Source organism: Thunnus albacares, chromosome 11, assembly GCF_914725855.1.
Source record: "Thunnus albacares chromosome 11, fThuAlb1.1, whole genome shotgun sequence".
In the NCBI taxonomy this organism is placed as follows: Eukaryota; Metazoa; Chordata; class Actinopteri; order Scombriformes; family Scombridae; genus Thunnus; species Thunnus albacares.
Genome location: NC_058116.1, coordinates 8,319,279 through 8,345,699, shown reverse-complemented (window position 1 = coordinate 8,345,699; position 26,421 = coordinate 8,319,279). Strand labels below are relative to the sequence as shown.

Genomic DNA, 26,421 nt, shown 5'->3' with positions numbered 1-26,421 from the left:
AGTCTGCACTTGGGTTCACCTGCTCCATCCCACACGTAACAGAATAAGCATGAAATGCAAGGCAGAATGGGTCAAGTCAGTTTATCTATTGATTGCTGTTGCTTTCGTTCTCTCTGCTACTTTCTCCTTCTTCTCCACTAAACTGTAATTCAGAGAGAAACACATTGATTTGACAGCCGTAGTTATTAGTTACATTGATACCATGCTACAAACTACCCTGTATTATGTGAAAGTAGTTAAAATCGGCTTCACATAAACAACAGCTACAACATTGAAAAAGCATGTTAATCCATCAATCAAAAAATACATTTATATAATACAAATAAAGGGCTGAGGAAATTATATGTACAAACTGGTGCAGTGCTTTAAAAACAAAATACATTTTGGTATTTCAGTGGTAACAGGGAAGATGTCTACCAGTCAGGAGTCCTTCTGCTGCATGTTGGGTAAGCTGCAGGTGAGATAGGTCTGACAGCTGACTCCTACATAAAGGGAACTGCAATAACAGAGACGAGAAGTGATAAACTATGTACTATGGACTCCAAATTCTTGAAGGAAAGGTATGCTTAAATGTTGCAATTGTTGCAAGGTAAAAAGTGGTTGTTTTGGGCAAGTGCTGTCATTATAATTATCATCATGAAAAAGATCTATCTCCATACAATTTAACTTGCACCAGTTTGATAGGTGCTCACAAATGACATTCACGTAGATAACCTAAATGTTTACATCACATTTAAAAATTTGTATATTCCACAAGTATGAATAAACCAAGTTTAGGATGGGTGTTGCCTCCTCCTATTTCACAAACAGTAATGTTTTTCTCTTTAATTATGACATGTTTTATGAGATAATTATTCTGGGACATTTTGAGGTTAAAAAAAAAAGTCATCCCCACTATGCTTTTTCAGACATGATGGGAATAAGCACACCCCTAGGGGTGACTCACAGCAAAACACATGACGCTTCAATTACGAAGGGGAAAAAAATATGCCAAAACACAGTTCATTGCCCTGGGACATAATGTTTAAACGCGTGTGTGTGCGTGTGTGTGTGTGTGTGTCAGCGACAGATAAAGTACAGAGCAGACTTCTGTGTCAGATCACAGCTTCTTGCCTTGTAGAATAGACCGGTTTCACCTGGTGGATCAAACCCAGATATGGGGCTTTGCGTCTGGGCTGGAGCTCAGAGTCTCCTGCTCATCCTGGTTCTTCTGACTGCCCGCCATGTCAAAGCAGATGAGCCTCAACCGAGGGAGAGACACTATTACATCGCTGCTGTCGAGATAGACTGGAACTACTCTGGCAATGACATACAAAGGTAGGATACTGGTTGGAGTATTTATGATATTAAAGGACAAGAATTAGATAGTGTTAAATAATATCTTTCAACTCATTATTGGTTTATTAGTTATTTTTTGGCAGTTCTGGAATAATTGACAATTTTACTGTTTTGTGTCACATTTTTCTCTCTTTATTTTTGTTACATTTTGTCATGTAAAATTCTTGTCTAACATTCTGATATTGAAGTTGTTTGTACCTTGTAAAAACAGTCCAGTCTGTTCTGGCTTTATTTCTCTGGCAGCCTGTTCGTCATCCTATGATAATATCAATATTGCCATGACACACATACACACTCAGACACACACTGGATACTCACAGTAGTTGCGTCATATGAGAAAACTCGTGTCTTCATATCTTTAAGTCCATATCTTTTTGATATGAAGTTCTGTCTGTAGGGCATGGTGTCTTCCTGTGCGCTGATTCATGTTTTGTGTTTTTCCGCCATCCCTCAGGCCTGGTCCCACCTATAAGAAAGTGGTCTTTCGGGAGTATGAGAAAGGCTTCAGACAGGCTAAGACTCATCCCTCCTGGTTAGGTAAATGTTGCATACAGTTTACATCAACACACAGTCTGTCTGGCTCTGATTAAGAAACACATTTGCTAAATCCAGTTCAGTACCCACCCAGATAGAAACCTACCTTATAATTTCCTTGGAAAGGAATTGAACTGTTGTTTCTGAGTAGGTTTCCTGAAAGGGATTATGTAATTTGGTGCTAATAACAGGAAAAATGTAGGTGTGTTCAACTGATACACATAGGAAGTGCCTGCTGAATTATAAATAAATAAAACTGATTAAGTAACTACACAGAATATACAGACATATAAATTAAAGGAAAAACTTGAATAAAAGAGAAGAAAAATAATCAATAAAAATGCTTTCAATCAGGGCAGCAGCACTCTCCAACATCATCAAAACACCAGATGAGGGAATATCTTTTGGATGAGTGGTGTTATGCTACAGAATATTGAAGCAAGGAGAAAATGTGCATTTAAAGCTTTTATTTAGATTGTATGTTGGTTATAACGGTTACCTGTTTTGACCTCACAGGACTTTCATCAGGAAATGGATGCACTTAACCGCTGCATTCTTTTTGTATTTACTTTAGGTAGATAACTGTAAACAACTGTAAAACTTGAAAAACTCTCTCACATGTTATAACTACAGTTTCCGCTCCCTGTTCAAATTCAAATAAGATTTATTGGCACGTCAGATCAGTATCCTATATTGCCAAAATTATTATCATTGAAAGATGATTAGCAATGCAAATATCATCATATCAAATACAATATAATAAAAGGCACTGAATATCAACATCATAGTGTCAGGTACTCTGCCACCATGTACTCTCTGTTTACGGTTAAATAGAATTCTAATTTACTTTGTGATTTTGTGGTTTTATTCCAATATTTTACATAATTTTCTTTTTGTTTTGAGATGATTTGATTGGCCCAGATTATTGAATGTCTATCCTGAAACCATGGTGTGTGTGTGGGCAGAGCTTCAGGACCAGCTGGCAGAGGGTACTCTTACCTTTGTCCAACTTTTGGCACTGAAGGGCTTTGTACTGTTAGGATTGAGGGTTGCTAGATTGGAGATGTTTATAAAATTTGATGGCTTGCTTTTGAATTTTAATTATTAAAGGGTATTGGCCAAGTTCTGCCCTGCATGTATTATCGGCTGTCTGTCTGTGAACTTTACAATTCTGCATGCAGGGCTTCCAGCGGATGTTTTTCCCATTTTGGAGGGTCTTGACTGGTTAATGGACCCCATACTTCACCACCATATAATGTTATTTGGTCTATTACTTTTGAGTCAGGTCCTAATAGGAATGTCAGTCAAATTTTTTCTTTCAATGGCGTAAAACTGTTTCATTCTTACAAACTCTAATAAATCGGCAGGTACTTCTGTACTATACTGTCTACCTCTGTTACATATTAATTTCTTTCTAGGAAGGTATTAGGAAATAAATTACAACACCAGAAAGGCTAAATGTCATGTTTACTGCATTGGTGTACATTACACTATACTGTATGTGCTAATGGTGAAATTATATATCCAACAGTGCTATATATTCCACACAAGCCTTTCTTTCTCTGCAGGTCTACTCGGACCCACGCTGAGGGCTGAGCAGGGGGAGACGATTGTCGTCACTTTCAGAAACATGGCGAACGGACCGTATAGCATCCACCCACATGGGATCGCTTACGGGAAACAGTCAGAGGGTGGGTTCCTGTTAATCCAGCTGCAGATGAATCTGACAGCTGTGGCAAACCTGAAGACACCAGTAACACTCTATAACACAGTCTGTCTGTTAGGGTCACAGCTGGCAGTCATGATGTTACTCATTCTAATAATTACACAAGATTGGCCGACAAAACAAACAACTCTGTTTGTTTTTTTCTAAAATATTAACTAGGACAGGCAGATTATCAAACTAGACGGTACTAAAGTCCAACAGGAAGCATTGCTAAACCTTAGGAAATCACTGTCTGTGTTCCTCTATATATAAAGAAGTAACAAATTGAGGAAATTGAGATTAAGCACTCCTTAATTTGCACTAAATTCGTAAGTCAGAGTGCAGAGAAATTGGAAAATTAAAGAACAGCTTGCAGGAAACTCTTCATTACATCTTCATTATTTTGGGGACTTCAGAGGAATGTCATCACTCAGACTGCTACACAGCAACAATATTTAATTAATTTAACCAAATTGTTGCTTTAACCATTCTTTATTCATCCATAATGCAATTATGTACAGTATGTACTGTATGTGAGACAATTTTTTTCCTATTCAAAGTAATTTCCTTTTTTTTCAGGAGCCAACTACTTCGACAACACATCGCAGAAAGAGAAAGAGGATGATGTTGTGCTGCCTAACAGTGAACATGTTTACTACTGGGAGGTGACAGAAGATGTATCTCCACAGCCTGATGACCCGAATTGCCTCACCTACACCTATATCTCCCACCAAAATGTGGTTGAGGACTACAACTCAGGCCTCATCGGTACTTTGCTCATCTGCAAGGATGGTAAGCGGTAAAATCTGCCTGTGTTTCCAGTTTTGCTTGTAACGTGTTGATGGGGAAAAGCACAAAATATCACTTGCTGCTGCTCTGAAATTAACTGGTCATTACTTTTGATTGCTCTCTCTGTCTCTCTCTCTTTGCAGGCACTCTGGATGAGTCAGGGAAGCAGGCTGACTTCCACCAGGAGTTAGTGTTCCTCTTTGGGGTTTTTGACGAGAAAGAGAGCAAATATACACCAAAGGACCATGACATCGAGAACCATGTAAAGTACACCATTAACGGATACACAAAGGGATCACTACCTGGTTAGTCAATCATTTTGTCACTCAATGTGAGTCAGACAATCAGCCAATCAGCCAGTCAGTTGATCAGATACCCTTGTTTGTTTTTGTTTTTTGAAAAATAAGCTCTTACATTTACTCAAGTGTGTACAGAAGTATAATTTTTAGGTTCTTATACATTACTTAACTATTTCCATTTTCTGCAATTTTTACTCGGCTGTATTTCAGAGAGAAATATTGTTGTTTATACTACATTAATATGACAGTTGTATTTAATAAGTGCTTTGCAGATAAAGAGTTTACATATAAATATATAAAACATGAGATGATAAAAATTTGATGGATTCCTACAGATTAAACTAACCAAAAGAGTAGAGTTGTTAAATTTCCTATAGCATTATCTGGACCTTATTTTATGGCAGTTGAAAGATAATGAATATAAGCAGATTTTTGGTTTTCTGTTGACTGACAAATCAATTAATGTACTAATCATTTAAGCCCTAATTAAAACAGTATATTAGGGCATCTCAGACTTAGTTCTGGTTAATAGGTTAACCACTGTTCTATGTAAAGTTGCAAGTAACCATGGCAACAACGCTGATGCTTCACACTACCACTGGATAAACTGACTACAAACACACTTTAAACAAACACACAAAATGGACGATGACTGAGGTTCAGCCCAGTTTATTTTTGATTGGAAAATATATGGCTGAAATGAACAAATATTTTCAAATAATCTCTTGAATTTACTTTGATTAATCATTTAATCTGTAAATTGTCAGAAAATAGAGAAAAAAGCTCAACGTGACATTTTCAAATAGCTTGTTGTCAGATGGACAGTATAAATCCCAAAGATATTACATTTAAAATTATATAACCCAAAAAGCAGAAAAAACACACTTTTTTGACTTGCAGCCAGCAAATGTTTGGCATTTTCAAAAAAGCAAAATTCACAAATTACTTTTCTGTTGATTGAGTAACTTATCAACTAATTGTGTCAGTGCAAGGGAAGTGCACACTTATTGAAGTGTCCTGATGTGAGAAATAACAGCAATCTTTGCCTCCAACTTGTCCATTATGTTCTGGGTTTGAGGACACCTCATTATAGCTTAATGTTTCAACAATTTAACAGGGCCATTCTTCATAATAAGATCTTACTATTGATACTTTATATAATGACAGTACTTCCATACTTTTACTTTGGAACACAAGACTTCTACTAATGGAGCATTTTCCCGTTGTGGTATGCTACTTTCAATTATAAAATATATTATTAAATGATATGGTTACATCATCACTGTTATACACATATATGGTGAGTGGTACACTCCATGGTGTATACAGTACAGTCAGTTCTGCATACACAAAACAATGCAAATGTAAAATACTCAAGGTGCCCAACAGTGTGGTCTTTTCTTTACAGATGTCAGTGTGTGTGCTCATTCCTCTGTGAGCCTGCATCTGGTGGGTATGAGCTCAGAGCCTGAGGTGTTCTCAGTGCATATGAATGGGCAGGTGCTGCAGCAGATGGGGCATAAAATTTCATCAGTGGGTCTGATCAGTGGTTCCTCCACCACTGCCAGCATGGTAGCTCTCCACGCAGGCCGCTGGCTGTTGTCCTCACACATCACCAAGCACATAGAAGGTAAGTGTGTCTCTACTCATTGAGATTAATTATATCCACCATCCACCATACACAGATAGTTTTTACCAACATAGCTAAATTTACAAGAAAAAAAATGTCTTTCCACCTTTTCAGCTGGCATGCATGGCTTCGTGGATGTGAAGAAGTGTGATGCCTTCACAGCACCCCGGCGAAAGATGACGATTGCGCAACAACGTGAAAGCAGGGTGTGGACATACTACATAGCTGCTCAGGAAATTCTTTGGGACTATGCACCCAACACGCATGAACACATAGACGAGTAAGCAAAATTTACAGAAACATTTTTAGCAGTGTTTAAAAACACCAGTGCCACACAGCTTGAAGTGCAGTGTTGAGGCTGTGTGGTGCCAGTGTTTTAAATGGTCTTGTTTGTTTATGGGAGTTATATACCAATGTCTCAAAATGAATATGAATTGCATTAACGCTTTTAAATAAAACCTCTGATCTTTTTGTGTAGGGACTACAAGCTCCTTTACCTGAAACAGTCATCAAGACGCATAGGTGGGAAGTACAAGAAAGCAGTGTACAGACTGTACAAAAACGAGTCATTCACTGAATTGTCAGAGACTAAGCAGAGGAGACATGAGCTTGGTATCTTGGGTCCAGTGATCAGAGCGCAAATCAGAGATGTTATCAAGGTAAGACCATATTCACATCAAATCATATTATATAGCACCTTGTGAGCAAAATTGTTATTCAAAGTTCTTCACGTAACATAATCTATTGGTTATAGAAACACAAGAACAAAGAAAGCAGAATACAGTAAGAGAAAAAGCCAAAAAGCTTTGCTCTGTAAATGTTAAGCTAAAAGAGTTTGTCTTAAGGTTTGTTTTAAAACTGTGGATCGATTCTGCTGACCTACAGGACTACAGACTCTAAAAGCTGGTTCGTTGTAGGTATTGTTGCTAGCTAATGTATACTGGGTGAACATTGTTTCCCTTTTCATACATAGTTCCCCAATTTTAGAGCAATCCTGCGGGACAATGATCCTAAACATATGACAAAGTCAACCAGAGTTCTTTATGACCAAATAGTGAAATATTTTTGACTTGAAACGTCAGACACCAGATCTCAATCCAACTGAACACGTGTGTTCCTTGCTAAAGAACAAGACTGAAAGTTAAAATTGTCTGACTTAATTTAAGTTTGTGCATTCATTATCACATTTTTGGATTTCTATTTATAAAAATGACTAGAGTTCCTACTGTGTTCATTTGCTGCAGATACAAACACAATTAAATTAAAGCTGTCAGCACTTTGTGTCAGTTTTACTTCAAATCAATGACTGTGATTGTGTCACTATAACACTTTCACACTGGACTGTAGGTTTTGTACAATCATTTAACATTGTTTAGACACTGTGTGCCCTCACTAACCTGCCCTTTCATAGGTTGTTTTTAAGAACATGGCCTCCAGGCCCTACAGCATCTATCCACATGGAATGACAATAGAAAAGTCAGAGGAGGGGGCCAGCTACCCAGCAGGAGGTACTGTGTCTCTCTTCACAAACAAATTGAACACTTTGAAGGTGGTGGACTGCCCACTCTGGTTTTATTATATAAAATAACTACAATAAAATAAATGGAGAATTTCTCAATGTGGTTGCCAGGCAATCAATCCCATAGTGTTAAACCAGGTGAGACATACACGTATGTGTGGAGAGTGGTTGAGGAGGACGAGCCTTTGCATGGGGATTCCCGATGTCTGACGCGAATGTATCACAGTGCAGTGGACACAGCGCGTGACATCGCCTCAGGACTGATTGGACCAATCCTCATCTGCAAGAGTCAGTCTCTCAATGTCAGGAATGTGCAGGTAAAAGATTCTACATCATTTTCTTTAGTTAATAAGACACATTTTCAGAATGAATAATGCAGAGTGAGTTGGTTACATACATTGTTAAATAGCTACTTGAGAGAATTTGGAGAAAAAGGAAAAAAAAATGGTGAATTTAATGTTTGTAGCAAAATTGTTTTTTCCTTTCTTTTTGTGGCTTGAAGTTAATGTGAGGAACATTCTAAAATATATTTTGTTGAATCTTATAGATTAACATTTAGTGTTATAATAGATTTTTTTTTTGAGTATGTGTTACTGAAAGATTTCTTGTATTTTTTTATGGTCGACCTGTAATGGTTGTGTAACACTATGTGAGATGACCAAAATGTTGAAACAATACAATACAATAAAAGAAAATAAAAGTTAACTAACTACTGTAATGACATTTATTTTGTATTACATTTGTACAATTTGATACTTTCCTACTGTTTTTCTTAGTCTTAGTTAAATTTTAACAATCAAAAATATTGTAAATTTATGTTGTAGATTTAAAACTGAATGCAGATCTCTGTTCGTTTCTACAGATGAAAGCAGACAAGGAGCAGCATGCCATGTTTGCTGTGTTCGATGAAAACAAGAGCTGGTACCTGGATGACAACATTCGGCAGTTTTGTGATCAATCCAAAATCAACAAGGCAGACCCTGACTTTTACAAGTACAATGTCATGCACAGTAAGTTGCACAAATTGAATTGAGGCTGATAAAAACACCTCTTCCTAAAATATATAATATCTTCAATCTATTATATGTTCATAATATTAATTAATTGCCTGCATGACTGCCTCTCAGATGAAATGACTACTATTCATGTAAATGTCCTAACAGCAATAAACGGTTATGCGTTTGAGAGTGGCCCGCGCCTGGGCTTCTGCAATGGTGAGGTTGCAACATGGCATGTGTCCAGCATTGGAGCACAGGACTACATCCAGACATCTACATTCTATGGCCACACATTTGACCTGAATGGGCGGAAAGAAGACTTTCTCAGCCTCTACCCCATGACTGGAGAGACCATCACAATGGACATGGACAACATTGGTCAGTCAGGGCTGACAATACCTTTTTTATGTCATAATGTTTATTGTATATCCATCTATTCAATTTGTAGGGTGACTATCAATAGGTAATACCAAAATCTCAAACTTTTGCAAATGAGAAAGTGATAGCTGCTTAGTTTCCAAGAGTCTTTTTGATTTTTGTGTCTCTCTTGAAACAGGTGTCTGGCTCCTGGCTTCCCTGAACTCCCATGAGACGACCAAAGGAACGCGCTTAAAGTTTCAGGATGTTGAGTGCTTTCGTGACTTTCAATATGAGTACAGTGACTATGAAAGATCAAGCTCAGCAGTACACAAAGAATTCACTGTGTGGAATGCTCCAAGCTTGGATGATATTAAGAAGGAAGAGGAGAAGCCGGCACCCATGATAACAGCAGCGGTGGCGGATCATGACACGGATGCGTATGCAGACGAATTAGGTCTCAGGACTCTGAAGAACCAGTCTAGCAGCTCAGGTGTGGAGCTGCTGGACCTGTCTTTCCTGGACTATGATTTTGTTGATGAGCTTGTCGGAGATACGAATATCACCCTTAATTTCACCAAGAATACAACATCATTCTTTGACAATTCTTTTGTGTCTAAATTAGAGAACACAACCAATTATAGCCCTGATGTATTACTAAAGAATAACAATATAACTGTTGTTTCAAATCTTGATAATGTCAAAGCATCTGAGACAGAGAACACCACACTTCACAATGATAAGGCACCATTAATGGTTGGAAATGTATCCACAGAGACGACCAATCTTAATGTAACATTACCAGAAAATTTAACTTCCATCTTGGGTGGTGATAACCAGACTTCGGTGGGCACAAACTCAGTGGAAGAATTCGAGGAGAGACTCAACAGAGGAGATGTGTTCTCCTACTCTGTACCTCTATCACCCTCCAGCACTGACAATCTCAACAATACAACAGAGGAATATGTCGCTTCTCTGTCAAGCAGTACAAAAAAGGAAGATGTGAATGACACAGCAGCAAACCATCTTAACATGTCAGCAGATGGAAAAAAACAATCAATGAAGATTCCAATGGCTGAAGAGGTGAACATCAGCAGCTTAGACAGAAGCAATGTGACAGGTAACACAACCAGTGTCGATGACACACTGATCACCACAACAGAGGTGAACTATGGACATCAAATGAATTCCTCTGAAATTGTGAATTCCAGCCTTGAAAATGTGACACATATTTTGCATAAAACTGTGCACTCACAAAATGTCACAATGAATATATCCAAATCAAGTTCTGAGAGTTGGGAGAATGTCACTGCTCTTCTTGACCGCATATCCTCTGAAGAAAGTTTCTCCAATGAGACTATGGTTTCAGGTAACCTGTCGCTCTCCGGTCATCCAGTTAACGAAAGCAGCTCTGAGGAGCTAAGTGCCTCAGACAGCAGTGAAGAAGTGTTTATCTATCTTAAAGAAAACAATACAGAGGTGATTAAAACCACCTCCCTCAAAAAACAGGGCCACAACTGGACTTATGAGATAACTCACCAAACGGTACCGATGGAGATCCCTGACCACATCTTAAAGTACTTAGGGAAGGAGGCCCCAGCGCCTGAAGGACCTAAGGTTAGGAAGGTGAACCAACGACACAGGCCCCAGAAGGGCCAAGGCATGAAAACAAGGAAGAGGAAGGAATACAAGGCTCAGGCCAGGAGTGGTTTACCATTCTCTCCTCGTGGATTAAATCCAGGCATAACCCCACGTGGGACACGACCCAATTCACCGCAACCTGTCACTGATGAGGAGGAGCTCATTAACATGCCCGTGGTCATCGGTGTGCCCCGGCCTGATTTCAGTGACTATGAGCTGTATGTTCCTGGCGCTGAGCCAGATCATCTAGATGTGGATGAGCAACATGTGAGAGCAAATGAATATGAGTATGTGAGCTACAAAGACCCCTACAGCAGTCATGAAGACATCAAGAATCTCAGTCTGGATGACACCACCAAATACTACTTGGACTTCCACTCAGGCCCCAATGTCAAGATTTACTTTATCTCTGCAGAGGAGGTTGAGTGGGACTACGCTGGCTACGGACAGAGGTAAGCTCAGAGATAGCAGTAAGATAAGCTTGTATGACATGACATGATGTAACTATTCAGAATAACTGGAAAATTGTCTAGCAAGCGCACATCTGAACATATGCAAAGCTGAAAGTAGGTCCTCTGCTGTCACCAAAGGAGGCAAGACAAGTCAGAACCAAACAGCAGAAAAACCAAGTTCACCAAGGCGGTTTTCCGAAGTTACATGGATGGTCACTTCAGAACACCTGATATCCGAGGTGAGATGGATGAGCATCTAGGCATCCTGGGGCCTGTCATCAAGGCAGAAGTTGGGCAAACCATCATGGTAAGACTGCCAGCACCTGTTAAAAGCCATAATCTGTCTTGCTCTTCTGGAATTTTACCTTTTCTGATCTGTGCTCATTTTTAGATGTTTTAGATGTTTCATCTACAGTCTGATTGTTGCCTTATATAAACAACACATTACAGTAATAGTGTGAAAAGCATTATTGGTGAGCTTTAAAGGTGAAGGCTGATATTCACATGTCTCTATAATAAATATAAGATTACAGCCAGCAATGAGTTAGCTTAGCTTAGTACAAAGGCTGGAAACAGGGGAAAACATCTAGCCTGGATCTGTCCAGTAACAAAATCTGTCTACCAGCTCCTCTAAAGCTCACTAATTAACATTTTACATTTGGGTTGTTTAATCTGTACATAAATAAAAGTGAGCTAACCAGCTGGAAGTGATTCAAATCAAATCATAGACTGTAAAAAATAATGGATGTAGCCACCTTGACATCACCATTGGTTTGTGGACTATGGTGGACTGTTTTGAAGCCTCGAGTTTACATCATGGATGTATTATAAGAGCTAGATAATGGACCGAAAATGGCGCCCATTCAGTTCAATAAGAATTGCTTGGCTGGTGCATACACCAAAAAAAGTTTATAGCTTCCAGGTTTGCTTCCGCATTGTGTGGCCCACTGAATATGTGCAGTAGTGTTTCCCCCACTGGCCCCTCCCGCGAGTTCCCGCTCGGCCCATAGACTTTACATTGTGATGATGTCACAGATTTTAGATCTCTTTTCTCATCACCATAATAGAAAGAGTCATGATTGACCTTGTTTGCAGTTAGAATTGTCCTGTCAACAGTTTTACAGATGTCTCTTTTACAATGGTGGTCTATGGGGAAAATGGTTTTTGGGCCACAGGGGGATTTTTCACTGCAATACGAGAATGAGCCACTAGGAAAAATTGGCTGTAAGGCTGAGCAGTGTAGCTCTACCCAGCTCTTATCATGGATGTATGCTTATAATACATCCATGGTTTGCATTTTGACTGTTGCCATATTGGATTTTTGGAGCCAGAAGTGACCATATTTGGATGAGAGTGTGGAGCTGACCCTAACACTAACTGCTAATTGCTAGCTTGGTTAGCACAGTGCATTTACAGTCTATGGTTAACTGTGATAATGCTAGTTTTCACTGCAAAAAACATGTATAAAACCATTAAAACAAAATGTACTTACCCAAAAAACTTAACATCCGATTCCTTAGAGGGTCTTTTAGTATAACCAAATGCTTTTTAGGCAAAATTTTCAAATCAAAATTTCACAATTAACTTTCATGAACCAAAAACACACTCTAATAGCCACGCTCTAACATCCATATCCTGCTTTATCATCTATTTTACTCTAAATGGGATAAATGCATAATTTACAAAATGAACATCACACTGTACTGAAGAAGACTTGAAACTAGCAATTGAGACTATAAACTCATTAGGAAACTGTTTACTGAGGTAAATAATCAAGTGAGAAGTAGTCATTTTCTCATGGACTTCCATATAATCAGACTTCTTTTTGGAGCCAGTGGTGTTGCCCACTGCTGGCCATTGGAGAGAATGCAGGTTTAAGTTACTTCTACATTGGCTTCATTTTTCAGAAACGGAACTACAAGCTTGCTTCAAATTTACTGTCTTCTCATCTAACTCTTGACAAGAAAACGAATAAGCATATTTCCTAAATTGTCAAACTATTCCTTTAAAGCCACATAACCACAGAAAATCTCTTTCTATCTTGTAGGTGGTGTTCAGGAACAATGCCAACCGTCCGTACTCCTTACATCCAAATGGGGTTTCCTATACCAAGCTGACAGAAGGTCTGTCCTATGAGGATGACTCCAAGCATTGGTACAAATATGACAATGAGGTTCAACCTAATACCACCTTCACATATATCTGGAAGGTCCATTCAACGGTTGGGCCAATGCCAGATGAGTCCAACTGTCGGACCTGGGCCTACTATTCAGGTGTTAATCCTGTGAGTACTTTGTAAATGTGAAATTAGTTAAATTTAAGAAAATTATGAACTAAATATAATTTAGTATGACAGGTATTGTAGAAATGCTATTTATGAATGTAAATTAAAGCCGCTTGATGTAGACTTGAATTTCTGACTGTGGTGCCCCAACATTTGAGCATCAAAAAGACACAGTGGGACACAGATGTATGGATTGAAAAAAAACACACAGACGGCACTCATTTTCTCCATGTTTCTTATGCCATAATAATAATAATTTGAAAGATGCTTTTACACATATAATCGATCAAATTCTGTTAAATCAATTGACATGAACTATTTAGTTGGAGTAAGCAACACAGGATGTATTCACATTTTTAAGAACTAATATTGAACCTAGAATCTACTGTCTTAGGAAAGGGATATCCACTCAGGCTTGATTGGTCCTTTACTGGTGTGTCGAGAGGGCACTTTGGACAAGGAGTTGCCCGACACGAGAGAGTTCACACTGCTTTTCATGACCTTTGATGAGTCGCAGAGCTGGTACTACGAGACGAACCGTGAGATGATCCAGAGGAAAAGCAGATGGAGAGTTTCGAACTCCAACTTAAAGGAGAACCTCAAGTTCCATTGTAATGCATCACACACCTTAATCTATTCTGGTTAAAGTGATCCTCCATCCAAAATCTTCTATTGAATATGATACGGAAGAATTATATAAAATGCTAATTTAAATAAATCCATTGTTGGTAATATCACATTGTTGCAAAGATGTTTCTGTAGAATTCAATCAGTTGTAATATCTTTTTCTCCATGAATTCAAGACTTATTCAGTTACAGAACAAAAAGTCACTTGAAATGCTGATAAAGATGTCTTTTTGTCTGATGTTTCCACAGCCATCAATGGCATTATACATAACCTAAAGGGCCTGAGGATGTACACTAAACAACTTGTGTCCTGGCACCTGATCAACATGGGTTCTCCCAGAGACTTTCAGAGTGTCCACTTCCACGGACAGACGTTCCTCCACAAGAAGTCCACCAGCTACAGACATGCCGTCTATCCACTGCTGCCTGGTAAGCAACATAATGTCTGTTAAATACGTCCAGAACAACATCTTGGAGATTTAGAGATACTAACTGTATCCAATGCCAACAACTTAATGGAGCAAGTATTTCTTACTGTACCAAATTGTTTTTGCAGGAAGCTTTGCTACTCTTGAGATGTATCCGTCCAAGCCTGGGCTGTGGCAGCTGGAGACAGAAATTGGTTTCAACCAACAGAAGGGCATGCAGACCCTCTTCCTGGTTGTAGATGATGGTACAAACTAGTTGAAAAAACAGATTGCACCATTTAGAGAACGACTTTGTAACTATACTGACATGCTGTTATGTTGTGTTTTCATACTGAGACATTGCTTGTATGTGTTCTTCAAGAGTGCTACCGCCCACTGGGTCTACAATCAGGCAGTGTGAAAGACGACCAGATCACAGCAATCAACACTAGAGGTAGCCATACCTCCTCCTATGTGCATCCATCTGTTTTGGCAACAGATACACTGTGGTCCTACTGCAATCACAATGACTTGTGAAATTATTGCATCATATTTGCAGTAAAGCTCTATAAACAAAGATGTCACCAGAATAATGACAGTTTTTCCATCTTTGAAGGATTCTGGGAGCCCCACCTTGCCAGATTGCACAGTCAAGGTAAATACAACGCATGGAGCACAGAGCAGAACGACAGTTGGATTCAGGTATGTGCTAGAGGTGTGATAAGTGTGTGTGTGTGTGTGTGTACATGTGCATTTCCTTTTTATGAGAATGCAATCTGCTACCTGTGGAATCCCCCCGGTACAGGTGGACTTTCAGCGGCCAGTTGTGATCAGTCAGGTGGCCACCCAGGGAGCCAAGCAGCTATTCTATTCCCAGTATGTGGTCAATTACCATATCTCCTACAGCAACGACCGCCGGAAATGGATCTTCTACAAGGGCAACAGCAGGCACCCCAGGAAGGTACGGGAAATTTGATCACTTAAAGAGACAATGCAAACAGCTACAATCTAATTTAGAGGCATTCGCTCACCTCTTTATTTCTCTCTGTCTGCATCCCTTGCTGTTTCACCAGGTGTTTGATGGGAACCAGGAAGCCTATGAGACAAGGAGAAACACCTTCTTTCCTCCTGTGATTGCACGGTTTATTAGGCTCCACCCACTCAACTGGTACAGTGCGGCCACAGTCCGCATGGAGTTCTACGGCTGTGAGCTCGATGGTAAGACATTACATGTGTGGATATGTAGATATATATACAGAATGTAAGTCAAAGAAAGCTGGAGACTGGAGTTCCTGTAAATGTTATATTTCTAATCTCCTGCCTCAGGTTGCTCAGTGCCTCTGGGGATGGAGGGCAGACTGATAGAAGACAAACGCATCACTGCCAGCTCCACAGCCACCAGCTGGTATTCGGGACCCTGGAAACCCTCCCTTGCACGCCTCAATAAACAAGGCACTATCAACGCATGGCAAGCTAAGGTACTTATACTGACTGATTGATATCACAGGTGAAAATTAATCCATTCAAATGTAAATAAGAGAAAATAAGAGTAAATAAATAAAATTTTAAGATAAATAACAATTTAAAATAAAGCACCCTAATTCCTTTAGTAGTTCATATAAATGCGTACAAACCAGTTATTTCTCTCACTCTGCTCTCTTTTCTGCAGTATAATGACATGAACCAGTGGCTTCAGGTGGAGTTGCCCCAAATAAAAAAGATCACAGGTATCGTAACACAGGGAGCCAAGTCTCTGGGGAGAGAGATGTATGTCATCTCCTACACTCTGGAGTACAGCAATGATGGGACACACTGGAACAAGTACACAGATGATGAGTGCATTGAATCCAAGGTAAGTATTTTCATGTACCAGTGACCTCTGAAGTGGAATTTCTTTGACAGTAGTTGAGAAGTGATTGTAAACTATTTCCTTCACTCTTTCTCTCATCAAATCTAGACATTCATTGGGAATACAGACAACAACGAGCATGTGAAGAACTACATCTACCCTCCCATTTTCTCTCGTTTCATCCGAATCTTCCCTAAAAGCTGGATGGGCTCCATCACCATGAGAATAGAGCTACTAGGCTGTGACTTTGAGTGATACAAACACACATACAAACCAGGGCAGGTACACACACACATATACCAAAATAAAACCAGCAGTGGTGGTATTGAATTAAAAGTAGCAATACCACAGCCTATAAATACTCCTTTACAAGTAATATTACTTAAGTAAATGCATAAAAGTATTAGTTTCAAAATTTACTTTAAGTATTAAAAGTAAAAGTACTCATTATGCAAAATATCCCCACTCAGTGTTATATTTGTTATATATAATGTATTCAGATATACAGTGCCTGTAACAAAGTATTCACCACTCACTGGGAATTTGTCATGTTTTGTTGTCTTTAACATGGAATCAAACAGGATTTAATGCAAATTTTTTGACACTGATCAACAGAAAAAAGACCCTTTAATGTCAAGGTGAAAACAGATCTCTACTAAGTGATCTACATTAATTACAAATATAAAAACATAATCTGTTTTTCATGTGAAATATTGATCTGAAAAGTAACTAGTATTAAATTAATGTAGTGGACTGGAAGTATCAAGTCATGTAAAATGGAAATACTGAAGTAAAGTAAAAGTACCTCAAAACTACTTAAGTACAGTACTTGAGTAAATGTACTTAGTTACATTCCACCAATGCAAATAAACACACATGCAAACTTAAAAACACATGTAATCTACACACAGACATATGTACATGTGATCAGGTACAGAGGATAATGCATTGAAATCACAGCCTTTATGTGCAGACAAAAAACAAAACAAAGACATACATATGTATGTAAGGCCATTTGTTAAAGTCATCATGCAGATGATTCCTGCCACTGGGATATTTGGATTTGCAACCAATATGAATGCAAAAAAAGAAATGTGGCCTTTTACAAATTTATACATTGTAAGGTGTTGTTATTATAAGCATAAATCCCTATAAACTGATGATGAAACGAGTTAATAAGTTCAGTAGGTATGAGTAATAGTCTTCATACATTAGGTGTATGTGTTTTTGAAATAGCAGTAGTAGCATTTTCTAAGCTGATATGATGCATCATTTGTCCATCAAAAATTAATATAAATGAAAATGTAAATATGTAAGTAGAGATCATGTAATTTATTTGTTAATAAATATTATTACTATTCTTGCTATTCAGTGTCCAGCTCAGTGATGTATGAGTACATAAATGAAAGGATGCAAATAGAGAGCTTTGGTATCCAGAGTGTGAGTATGTGAACACCGATATCTTCTCATGGTGTCTTGAGGGTGTCACTTTTAGCACCTCTGCTGAGGCCAGGCCGTCGTTAAGTAGCACCCAAGGGCCTCCAGAGTCAACAGACACGTGCAGCTGCAAACACATGGCATGTTTGTCCATTTGCTGATCATGTTAAACTGGGCGCTGGAGGTGTGAAAGTCTCAGCATGGCGGTCCTACATACTACTGATCTGTGAAGACAAATTAACTTACAGATAGCTTTATCGGACAACTGGCTGTCTGAGAGGTTGGTGAGTACTGATGAGAACCAGCTGTTTGACTGTGGCAATACTCCACATAATAATACTAATGTGACACTTTATTCTTTGGAGATTCCCTTGTTGAAGAAGTTTAATATGAGAATTTTACTAAGAGATCATCCATATAAATATGAAGGCAATTTAGCTGCTCATCAGACCAGAAATTCTTTACAAAATCTTGCTTCATGTTAAAAAAAATAAGTGACACCAAGCCTCTACAGCTGCGAGCATCATAGCAAGTAATGTAATGTAACCAATAATGCCATTATTACAACTTACAACTTAAATCATTGCTATTATACACAAGACCTACAAAGGTAAGGTTACTAGGTCTTGAAGCTTAATAATTAAACAAAAGACAGACTATACAAAAGCTAAATTTACAGAAAGTCTGGTGAGGTAAAGTTCTCAGTGGCTTGTACAGTATTTGATGTAGTAAGAGTACACTGAGAGTACAACACTGAGAGTACAACAAGTACCTGATTGGGGGGTTAAAAATATATGCTACAAAGAATTCCTGACAGTTGAAAAATCTTTTTGCCAAACTTGCACATGAAGACAAAAGACAAAGTCTCAAACTCAAGGTCCTCTTACTGTTCCAGACCTTTCAATTGTATCACACAGGCTTCATCAGCAGATGAAGTTTTATCAGTTGTCGGGGAACTGTAGAGGTTCAAACTTTCAGTTAACTTCATCTGCTGATGAAGACTGTGTGATACAGTGAAAGCTCTGAGACAAGTGAATGACTGTAACTTGAGTTGAGACTGTTTTGTCAACTTCTGTTTCCAAGGTCAAGAATTAAAAAGAGTTAAAAGAATAGCAAAGCTTAGCTGTTTGTTATGCAGAAAGGTTTTTTAAAAGAGAGCAATAGTGTGACTGATTCAAAATCAGATGCAGTTGTCATGATGCACCACCAGGTGTCGCTCCATGTTCACTTTGGCTGAAGATCAGGCCTAGACGAAATATTTTCATACCAGATTTTGTCTGATAGACCTCCACCTGATAAGATCACTAGATATCATGTGGTACAAAACCAGGTGATCAAGACATCCAGTGTGACATAAGTCTAAAAAGATTCTTTTTAAATCTTTAAAACAAACTTCAAGCATAATCCCACATTCAAACAGTCATGGATATTCAGAGAACTCTATTTTTTGACAAAAAGTTCACAACTTGATGATAGAAGCCTCTTAGTGAATAATATCAGAGTGAATTCTCATTCCTGTGCTCTTTCCTATTTACAGTATACAGTATGTGAGCTCTCTTCAAATTAAATAATATTAAATTATTCCTCATTCTGCTGACAGTTTCACAGCCCTGTGGTGGTTCTCTGAGCCCTCTGTGCGCAACCCTCATTGAAAAACACACAACTGATGTATGTACACTAGACGTATCCCTCATTCACTAAGGCTGGCCCATGTTATACATACTACAAATGTTATATATCATGGTGGATGAAATTTTCAAACTGTTTACTTAAGTAATTTAACAATGTAAAAATACTCCATTAGAAGTACAGAAAAAGAAAAGAAGTATTACCAGTAAAATATACTTAAAGTATCATAAGTAAAAGCACTCATTATAAAGGCAGAATGGCTTCTGTTAGTGTATTATGTTATTATCAACATGTTAGCAGCATGTTGATGTTGTATATACCCAAGCTGCAGCTTAATTTCTATTAAACATACTGTTGGGTAAATTTGCAACAATGTTTTGGATTTTATTGGCTGATCATCCACTTTGCATGTGAAGAATATTAATGTGTAAAGTAACTAATAGGACTACAGGCTGCTGAGTAAATACTGTGGAGTAAAAAGTACAATATTTAGCTCTGAAATGTAGTGAAGTATATTGTATAGCATAAAATGGTTGTAGTACTACTCCGATATATCATAAATATAATAGTAAAAGTACTTGAGTACAGTACTTGAGTAGATGCTGGCAACTTAGTTACTTTCCATACATATTGTAGCTATAAATGACTTTCAGTTAAGGTTTCTATCATTGAGACAATCAAATAAAGAAACTGATAGGCTCTTCCTGATATTAATTACAGTTTGGCCTCGTTCTGTCATGATCTGCCCAGTGACAAAATATGAAAAGCACTGGGTCATGATTATAAATATCTCTGGATTACACCCCTCTGCCTGGCAAGTGACACATAAGTTGTTTACAAACATACTTTTATGAGGGAGACGTCAGGGGTGTGCAACTTCAACCGGGAAAAGCTTTATTGGTCACTGACAGCACACACACACACACACACACACACACACACACACCCTGCCCTCTCCTCCCTTGCCTCTCTCGTCACCGCCCCCACAGCAGGGCTGGTTAAAAGGCGGCAGTCCTCGGGCTGGAGGGATGAGTGCAAGACCTGCAGCAGTTCAGTACACAGGAGGACAGAGTGGGACTTTACACTGAGGGACATATTTATATATAACAGACTTTTCAGGACAGTAGCTTCTGGATAATCTCTAACCCGATTACTGGAATCATGAAGTCTCCAAAACTCGCACCTCAAGGTAAATGTGAGATGTTTTTCCATCATATCTTATTTGTTTGTTTGTAGGCTGTTTATGGTTCATCACTATAGGTTCATATTCCCATCACATTTCGATAGGGACACTACAATAAAATTATATTCAAATTCTAATAGGAAATATTACAGTGACTTTATTATGACCCTGTATTTCATGTTTATGTGTTTGTTTGTTTGTTTTTCCTGCAGCGAAGTTCACCAAAGAGGAGGACCTGAACGACGTGCTGTGCGAGTTCGACGCGGTGATCGAAGACTTCACGTCCCCGGTAGAGAAGCGGCACTTCAGGTACGACGAGCACCTGCAGACCATGAAGAGGAGGAGCTGCGCCAGCGTCAGCGACAGCGGCATCAGCGACTCAGAGAGTAAGTTAGGACTTAGTTGGAGATTAATTATTAACTGTATATTCAGCAGCTTTGGGGAGCTCTGTCCTGTAGGTTTGCTATAGGATGATTTACAAATGTGACAACCAAAATATTGGCAACTTTTCTCTTTGGACTATTTACAACTTGTTATAATCTATATCTTGATAAAATAATGTGGACCACATAGTCACTACAATTATATCATATAAATCAGACAGTAGCGCAATAAAAGGTCCTCAATTTGTGAAAACCTTGAACTGACACCTGAGACTCCAGAATGGAGATCAGGCACTATGGTAATTAAATACAGTAGTTATTTTTTTTCTCCGCAACTATACTTCTCAGTCATCTCTAACTGATGATGATCTGCCCACTTTACTTTAAGGAAAAGTCCTAAGTAGTCAGTCATATCAGTGCCCTTTTTATCAGGAACTTGTTAACTTTGCTTCAGTTGTGATAGTCTGTTTCCCACATTAGTCTTGCCTCTTGTTTAGTATCTTATCATCTGCAATCAAGAGGGCAGCTGGAGTGACTGGCACACATGCTTGTACGCTCACACGCACAATTACACATGATGAGAGAGATAAAGAGAGAGACAGAGAAATTTTTAATCATGGTGCAGAGGCTCTGAGGTTAGATTAAGCTACTGCTGCATATTTTGGCACACCTGCCCCCATATTGTGGCTTCTCCTCTCAAGTTTTACTGCCATTCATTACTATATTACTCTACCATACAGTGCTATAGAGGTCTGCTTCCCCAGCTGCGGAGCTGGCCTGAGGCTGGCTCTCACCCAAATGGGATAGCCTCATATAGCTGACATTTAGGGAAAAGTATGCTTCAGGTCCCCATGAGCTAAGATAGTTTCCCAAACACATGTCAGTGGGTTGGGACTTCCATGGGAAGATGTGCTAATGTCTTTATAGTCTTGGGTTTTCTGGAAAGGCTGTCTGTGAAACCATTTAAGAGCAGAAAGAGGATGTCCAATTAACAAGACCTCCCTGCTGCATGCATGATAGATTCCAGAGAAAGATTATCAGGCGCTAGTGCTTTCTAAAATTTCATGGGTTTTTTTTCTTTGTGATCAAAGTTTGGTAATTGCATAATAACTGAGGCTCCAGTTGTTTTGTCAGCATATCTTCAATTTGACCAGTTCAGCTGGAATTTTTGTAATTATTACCACATCACCGCTAAGGGTCTTGCAGCAAGCACCCCCAGTGATGAAAACAGCAGGAAGGTGTTTGACCTGTGTCTGCGGTACTGAGCTTGTTGATTTGCTGACGGGATCAGATTCCTGCATGAGCTCTGTCCTCTCCATGGCAGTCTAATGAAGAGGGACCTGTCCCACGCAGGGACGACCCATTGTGTTGCAGCCTGATGGATGGATGGACTGTTGAAGGCACAGATAAATGACGGAAACTGTGCAGAGTCTGAGAGATGCACCCTACGGAGCGTGCGTGTGTGAGTGAGGGAGAGTTACATTTTGGAGAGCAGAAAAAGAAAGCTGAGAGAAATGAGGAGGTTTCATGTCCAAATCAAATGCTGCAAATGTGTGCCTGGGTGCTCCCCGTTGTGTGTGGCGTCTCCTATCTCACGCTGTGTGTTCAGTGCTGAGTGGTGGGAGTTGTACGGGTCAGAGAGGGGGGAGTAAATAAGTGGTTGACATCTGAGACGCTGTTAAGGGCCGCTGGAGCTCTACAGAGTGGAGTGAAATAGATGTAAGTGCTGCACAATATTCCTTTTCTCACACGTACTCACTGCATACTCAGATATCATTATCAGGAAGATTGACATTTCCACCAAGCTGGTTAAGTATGTCAATGACAAAAAAAGCTGCTTTTAACAAATTAAGGCAGACAGACAAGTCAAATACTATCTTGTAGTACTGGAAATCTCTTTCTTCTTTACATTTCTTTACCAGACAAACAAATGGCACATGGGAGGCAGAAACATTACCCCTGCACTTGTATCAGGCTTTAAACACGTTGGAGGTAAATCTTGTTTAAGAGTTGACTCCAGAGACATCTCTGCCCAGGCCAACCTGTTATACTGCTGTCACTAGCTGCCACAATGGAGGTTTAGCAGCTTAGTTATGGTTACATGTGGTATTTTTTGCTCTTGAGTCGTCCGGTGAAGCAAAGCAGAAGCTGCTGGAAATGCAGACAAGGTGTCAGCGTTGGAGTTGGAGTATAGTTTTTAACTCCAGAAACTTATGCTGTGAGCATGACATGTGTTTGTGTGTATACAAATGTCAGTTTGTGCAAATACAAGCACATGCATGTGTGTGACAGCCCATAGTGGAAGGGTATCATTAGAGGAGAATGCAGTGATTACAAGCTGAAGTCGTTCCACTGACAGATCAAAAATGGGCATTTTTTGTGTGTTTGTGTGAGTACACTGAAAAGCGAACATTCATTTAATCTAATTTGTCTGTCTCTCTTTTTCCATCAGGTGCAGAGTCGCTCAATAGAAACAGCTTCAGCTTCAGCGATGAGAGGCTGAACTCCCCTACCACCACCTCACCTCCTCTTATGTCACCAAAACGTGAGTTGAAATTGTGACTTTTCATAATGAAAAAAAAAAAAAAAAGAAAATCCAGCTTTGACTTACTTTGGCACATGGCTAGGCTGCAGACAGATTAATAAAGTATAAATCACATAGTGAAAGAAAAAGAACAACCTTCCTATTTGTTGTTTTATAATCTGTGATTAAATATCTCTGTCTCCCTTGCAGCCAAACTCGGCGACACTAAAGAACTGGAGGACTTCATCGCCGACCTTGACAGGACATTAGAAAGTAAGTGCTAATGCAACCTGGCTGTCAGAACCCCTGATGAATTAGCCTGTGCACTGGCGCCTCTTGCTACTCTGGATTAACAGGAGCATTTGTTCCTTATGTCAGTAATGCTAATGACCACTCCTAAAATGACACAGGAGTCACTCCCCCTATAGGTTTCTAAGAAACAGTGATGTGTCAGGACTATGAAGGAGGCATGTTGCATGGACCATAAGGGCCTCTGGTGTTACACTGGAGAAAAAGGCATCGTGTCCATTTACATCTGTTTTGAAGAAAAGTGCTGCCACATAGCACTGTGCACAAGGTTTTCTATTTCATCTCATCCCTTTCTCCCCTTATCCCTTTTTCATGTAAATATAGCACAACACATACACAGAGCTGTGTGTATGTACATGCATGAAGCTGTAATCTGAGAAGGCAAGAAGGTGTAGTGTAGTCTCTTATGGAACGTCACTGGTATAAATGGCTAACCTCTTCGTTACTACAGGGCTTGTGAGTGTTTGAACTTGCATCAGAGTATTAGGAATGTGTGCTGCTGCAAACCTGGGCTGGAATTCCAACTGTAAATGTCAGGAGTGGAATGAAACAGAAGTGGGAGTTGAAATGCTCTCCGTATTTTTGTGTTTTTTTTCTTCCTCCACCTCCCTGCTCTGTTCTGTGTCTCAGCCGCTGAATGTCCGTCTTTCATAGCTCGCCGGCGTCCAGTAGCTCTGTAAAGCTGGAACATTCAATCAGTCAGTCGGGCAGTCAGCCAGCCCCCCTGTTAGCCCTGGAGAATGGCGTGTTTATTAGGGCCACCAGTATTTACGATGACCAGCCCGTAAAACCGAACGTCCGCTGAGAATAGAGCGGGCGACCAAGGAGCCAAGGAGTCCTGTTCTAATCAGGTCTGTCTGTCTGTTCTTAGGCATGTGACACGGAGGATCACAGTCATCTTGGAGTGTAGCCATGACAGAGGGAGGGAGTGGATGCCTGGACCCCCCTTGAGCAGCCAACACGCACCTGCTCCCACACTGAAACTTCTCCACCCCCCCACCCCCCCAACAGGATACAGCTGGATGGCCCAGCAACTGCCAAGTGGCTCCACCTCGGCAACAGGTCTAGCCAGCGCTCTGCTAAAGTTAACCCAGCAGTGCTCAACTAACTCCAGACCACTTGGCTACTGGGCTGTAAGGAGTGCAAGAAGGATCAAAATTAGCATTGTAGGGAAAACAAGGACATGAATACTAAGCAGCCGTGAGGCATTGGACTCTAAAACATTGAACATATGCCATGCAGAGTTACTGGAACATTTATCATCAGAGCCACAAATCACCCCCACCACACACACCAGGTCACACTCCCTCATCCAAAAACCTGAGCTGAAAGAGTATTTAAAATGGCTTTTTATAATAGAAATATATTTGTAATTTTATAGAGCTTCTTATTGTAAATTTATTAGTCGTTTTTGTGAAATATATTTTTGTATCTCATGTAAATAATAATTGTTTCAAATTTTATTTGCCTTGATATTAAACGGACAGTCAGATTAAGGTTTGACACTCGTTGACTGGAATAAAGTTGGTGACGTGCTTAATACGAATGTGAACTTAATCCACTCTGGGAAAAAAACTGGAAAGCAATATATGTATTTAATACAGCTAATGCTTGCCAGAGGTAATATTAAAGTGAAATATTGTTCTTTTAGTAACACATGCCTCCTCTCTTTATTGTTGATGTGAATTTTCTGCTTCTCTTGGCTTCAGTGAAGTTTTTTCTGTAATGTAACAGATCTGAATTTAATGTGCATGTGTGTTTCTCTCTCTCTCTAATCATCACAGCGTGCTTTTGTACTATACATTCAGCTATTTTACATTACAGAATAATTTAAAACTAATCCATTAGCCCTTTTTCAGTGTGTGTCATGCAGTCCTTAAAGGATTGGTTCACAGCTTTTCAAGTCTGTGTTAAAACATAAATCAGATGCCCAAGTGAACATTGAAACAGGTTTTTCTTGCTGTAATCATTCCTCCTGTTCATACTGACCATTAGAAGATCCCCTCCAAATGTAATTATAATGCAAGTGATGAAAAAAAAAATCCACAGTCCTCGTTTGGGAAAAAATATATTTAAAGTTTAGCTGAAGATAATCTGAGACCTCAGCTGTCTGAGTTAGTCACATAAAGTTACAGTCTTTTAGTAAAACAAACCCTCTTTGTGTCTTGACAGATTGTGTTTTCCTGTTCAGCTGCAGTGAAAGGATTGCAACAAAAAGAGGAAATTTGGCAATTTACACAGTGACCTTGAAAGATATTGATTTGATTCGACTTCAAATACACTTTTAAATACATGTGGATTTTGGTACCCATCAGTTAGATTGAAAACCCATTTCGAAGGGATCTCTTAATGGGGTTAAAATCACATCAGACAAGTATGTATTGGTTTCTTTAAGAGGCCACAGAGCACAGTAGGTGTAGAGCTGCTGAGTGGCTGAATTGCAGCAGTAACAGCGGGAATCTTTGATTGACAGCTACTGTGGCGCCTCACCATCTCAGCACTTTATTAGCCCACCATCACTGCTTCC

General features: G+C 39.4%; 2 protein-coding genes across 3 annotated transcripts; both read left to right on the top strand.

The window, feature by feature from the left end:
- The first annotated feature begins 1,035 nt into the window (after positions 1 to 1,035).
- Positions 1,036 to 17,003, top strand: f5 (coagulation factor V). The gene is made up of 25 exons (XM_044366849.1): positions 1,036 to 1,317; positions 1,793 to 1,875; positions 3,441 to 3,563; positions 4,157 to 4,369; positions 4,510 to 4,671; positions 6,074 to 6,295; positions 6,410 to 6,575; positions 6,774 to 6,954; positions 7,707 to 7,803; positions 7,926 to 8,131; positions 8,677 to 8,824; positions 8,978 to 9,190; positions 9,369 to 11,262; positions 11,401 to 11,569; positions 13,310 to 13,546; positions 13,941 to 14,157; positions 14,423 to 14,602; positions 14,730 to 14,846; positions 14,963 to 15,034; positions 15,197 to 15,282; positions 15,386 to 15,541; positions 15,654 to 15,798; positions 15,907 to 16,058; positions 16,250 to 16,432; positions 16,538 to 17,003. Exons 1-25 carry the CDS (start codon positions 1,157 to 1,159, stop codon positions 16,682 to 16,684), a joined length of 5,730 nt encoding a protein of 1,909 aa, XP_044222784.1. The 5' UTR covers positions 1,036 to 1,156; the 3' UTR covers positions 16,685 to 17,003.
- A 3,502-nt stretch (positions 17,004 to 20,505) lies between these two features.
- On the top strand, positions 20,506 to 25,453 carry rgcc (regulator of cell cycle). 2 transcript variants are annotated; one of them, XM_044366772.1, is made up of 5 exons: positions 20,507 to 20,684; positions 20,891 to 21,064; positions 23,514 to 23,606; positions 23,796 to 23,858; positions 24,766 to 25,453. In XM_044366772.1, exons 1-5 carry the CDS (start codon positions 20,657 to 20,659, stop codon positions 24,771 to 24,773), a joined length of 366 nt encoding a protein of 121 aa, XP_044222707.1. In that variant the 5' UTR covers positions 20,507 to 20,656; the 3' UTR covers positions 24,774 to 25,453. The 2 variants fall into 2 exon arrangements, with proteins under 2 accessions (XP_044222706.1, XP_044222707.1); XM_044366771.1 differs by lacking the exon at positions 24,766 to 25,453 and having other exon boundaries at positions 20,506 to 20,684; positions 23,796 to 23,869.
- Positions 25,454 to 26,421: the final 968 nt, after the last annotated feature.

Coding starts and splice junctions, on each gene's coding strand:
- f5 (XM_044366849.1), top strand. CDS start 1,157: ATGGGGCTTTGCGTCTGGGCTGGAGCTCAGAGTCTCCTGCTCATCCTG. Junction 8,132..8,676: donor TCAATGTCAGGAATGTGCAG/GTAAAAGATTCT, acceptor TCGTTTCTACAG/ATGAAAGCAGACAAGGAGCA. Junction 15,283..15,385: donor AGAACGACAGTTGGATTCAG/GTATGTGCTAGA, acceptor CCCCCGGTACAG/GTGGACTTTCAGCGGCCAGT.
- rgcc (XM_044366771.1), top strand. CDS start 20,657: ATGAAGTCTCCAAAACTCGCACCTCAAG. Junction 20,685..20,890: donor TCCAAAACTCGCACCTCAAG/GTAAATGTGAGA, acceptor TTTTTCCTGCAG/CGAAGTTCACCAAAGAGGAG. Junction 23,607..23,795: donor TCCTCTTATGTCACCAAAAC/GTGAGTTGAAAT, acceptor TCTCCCTTGCAG/CCAAACTCGGCGACACTAAA.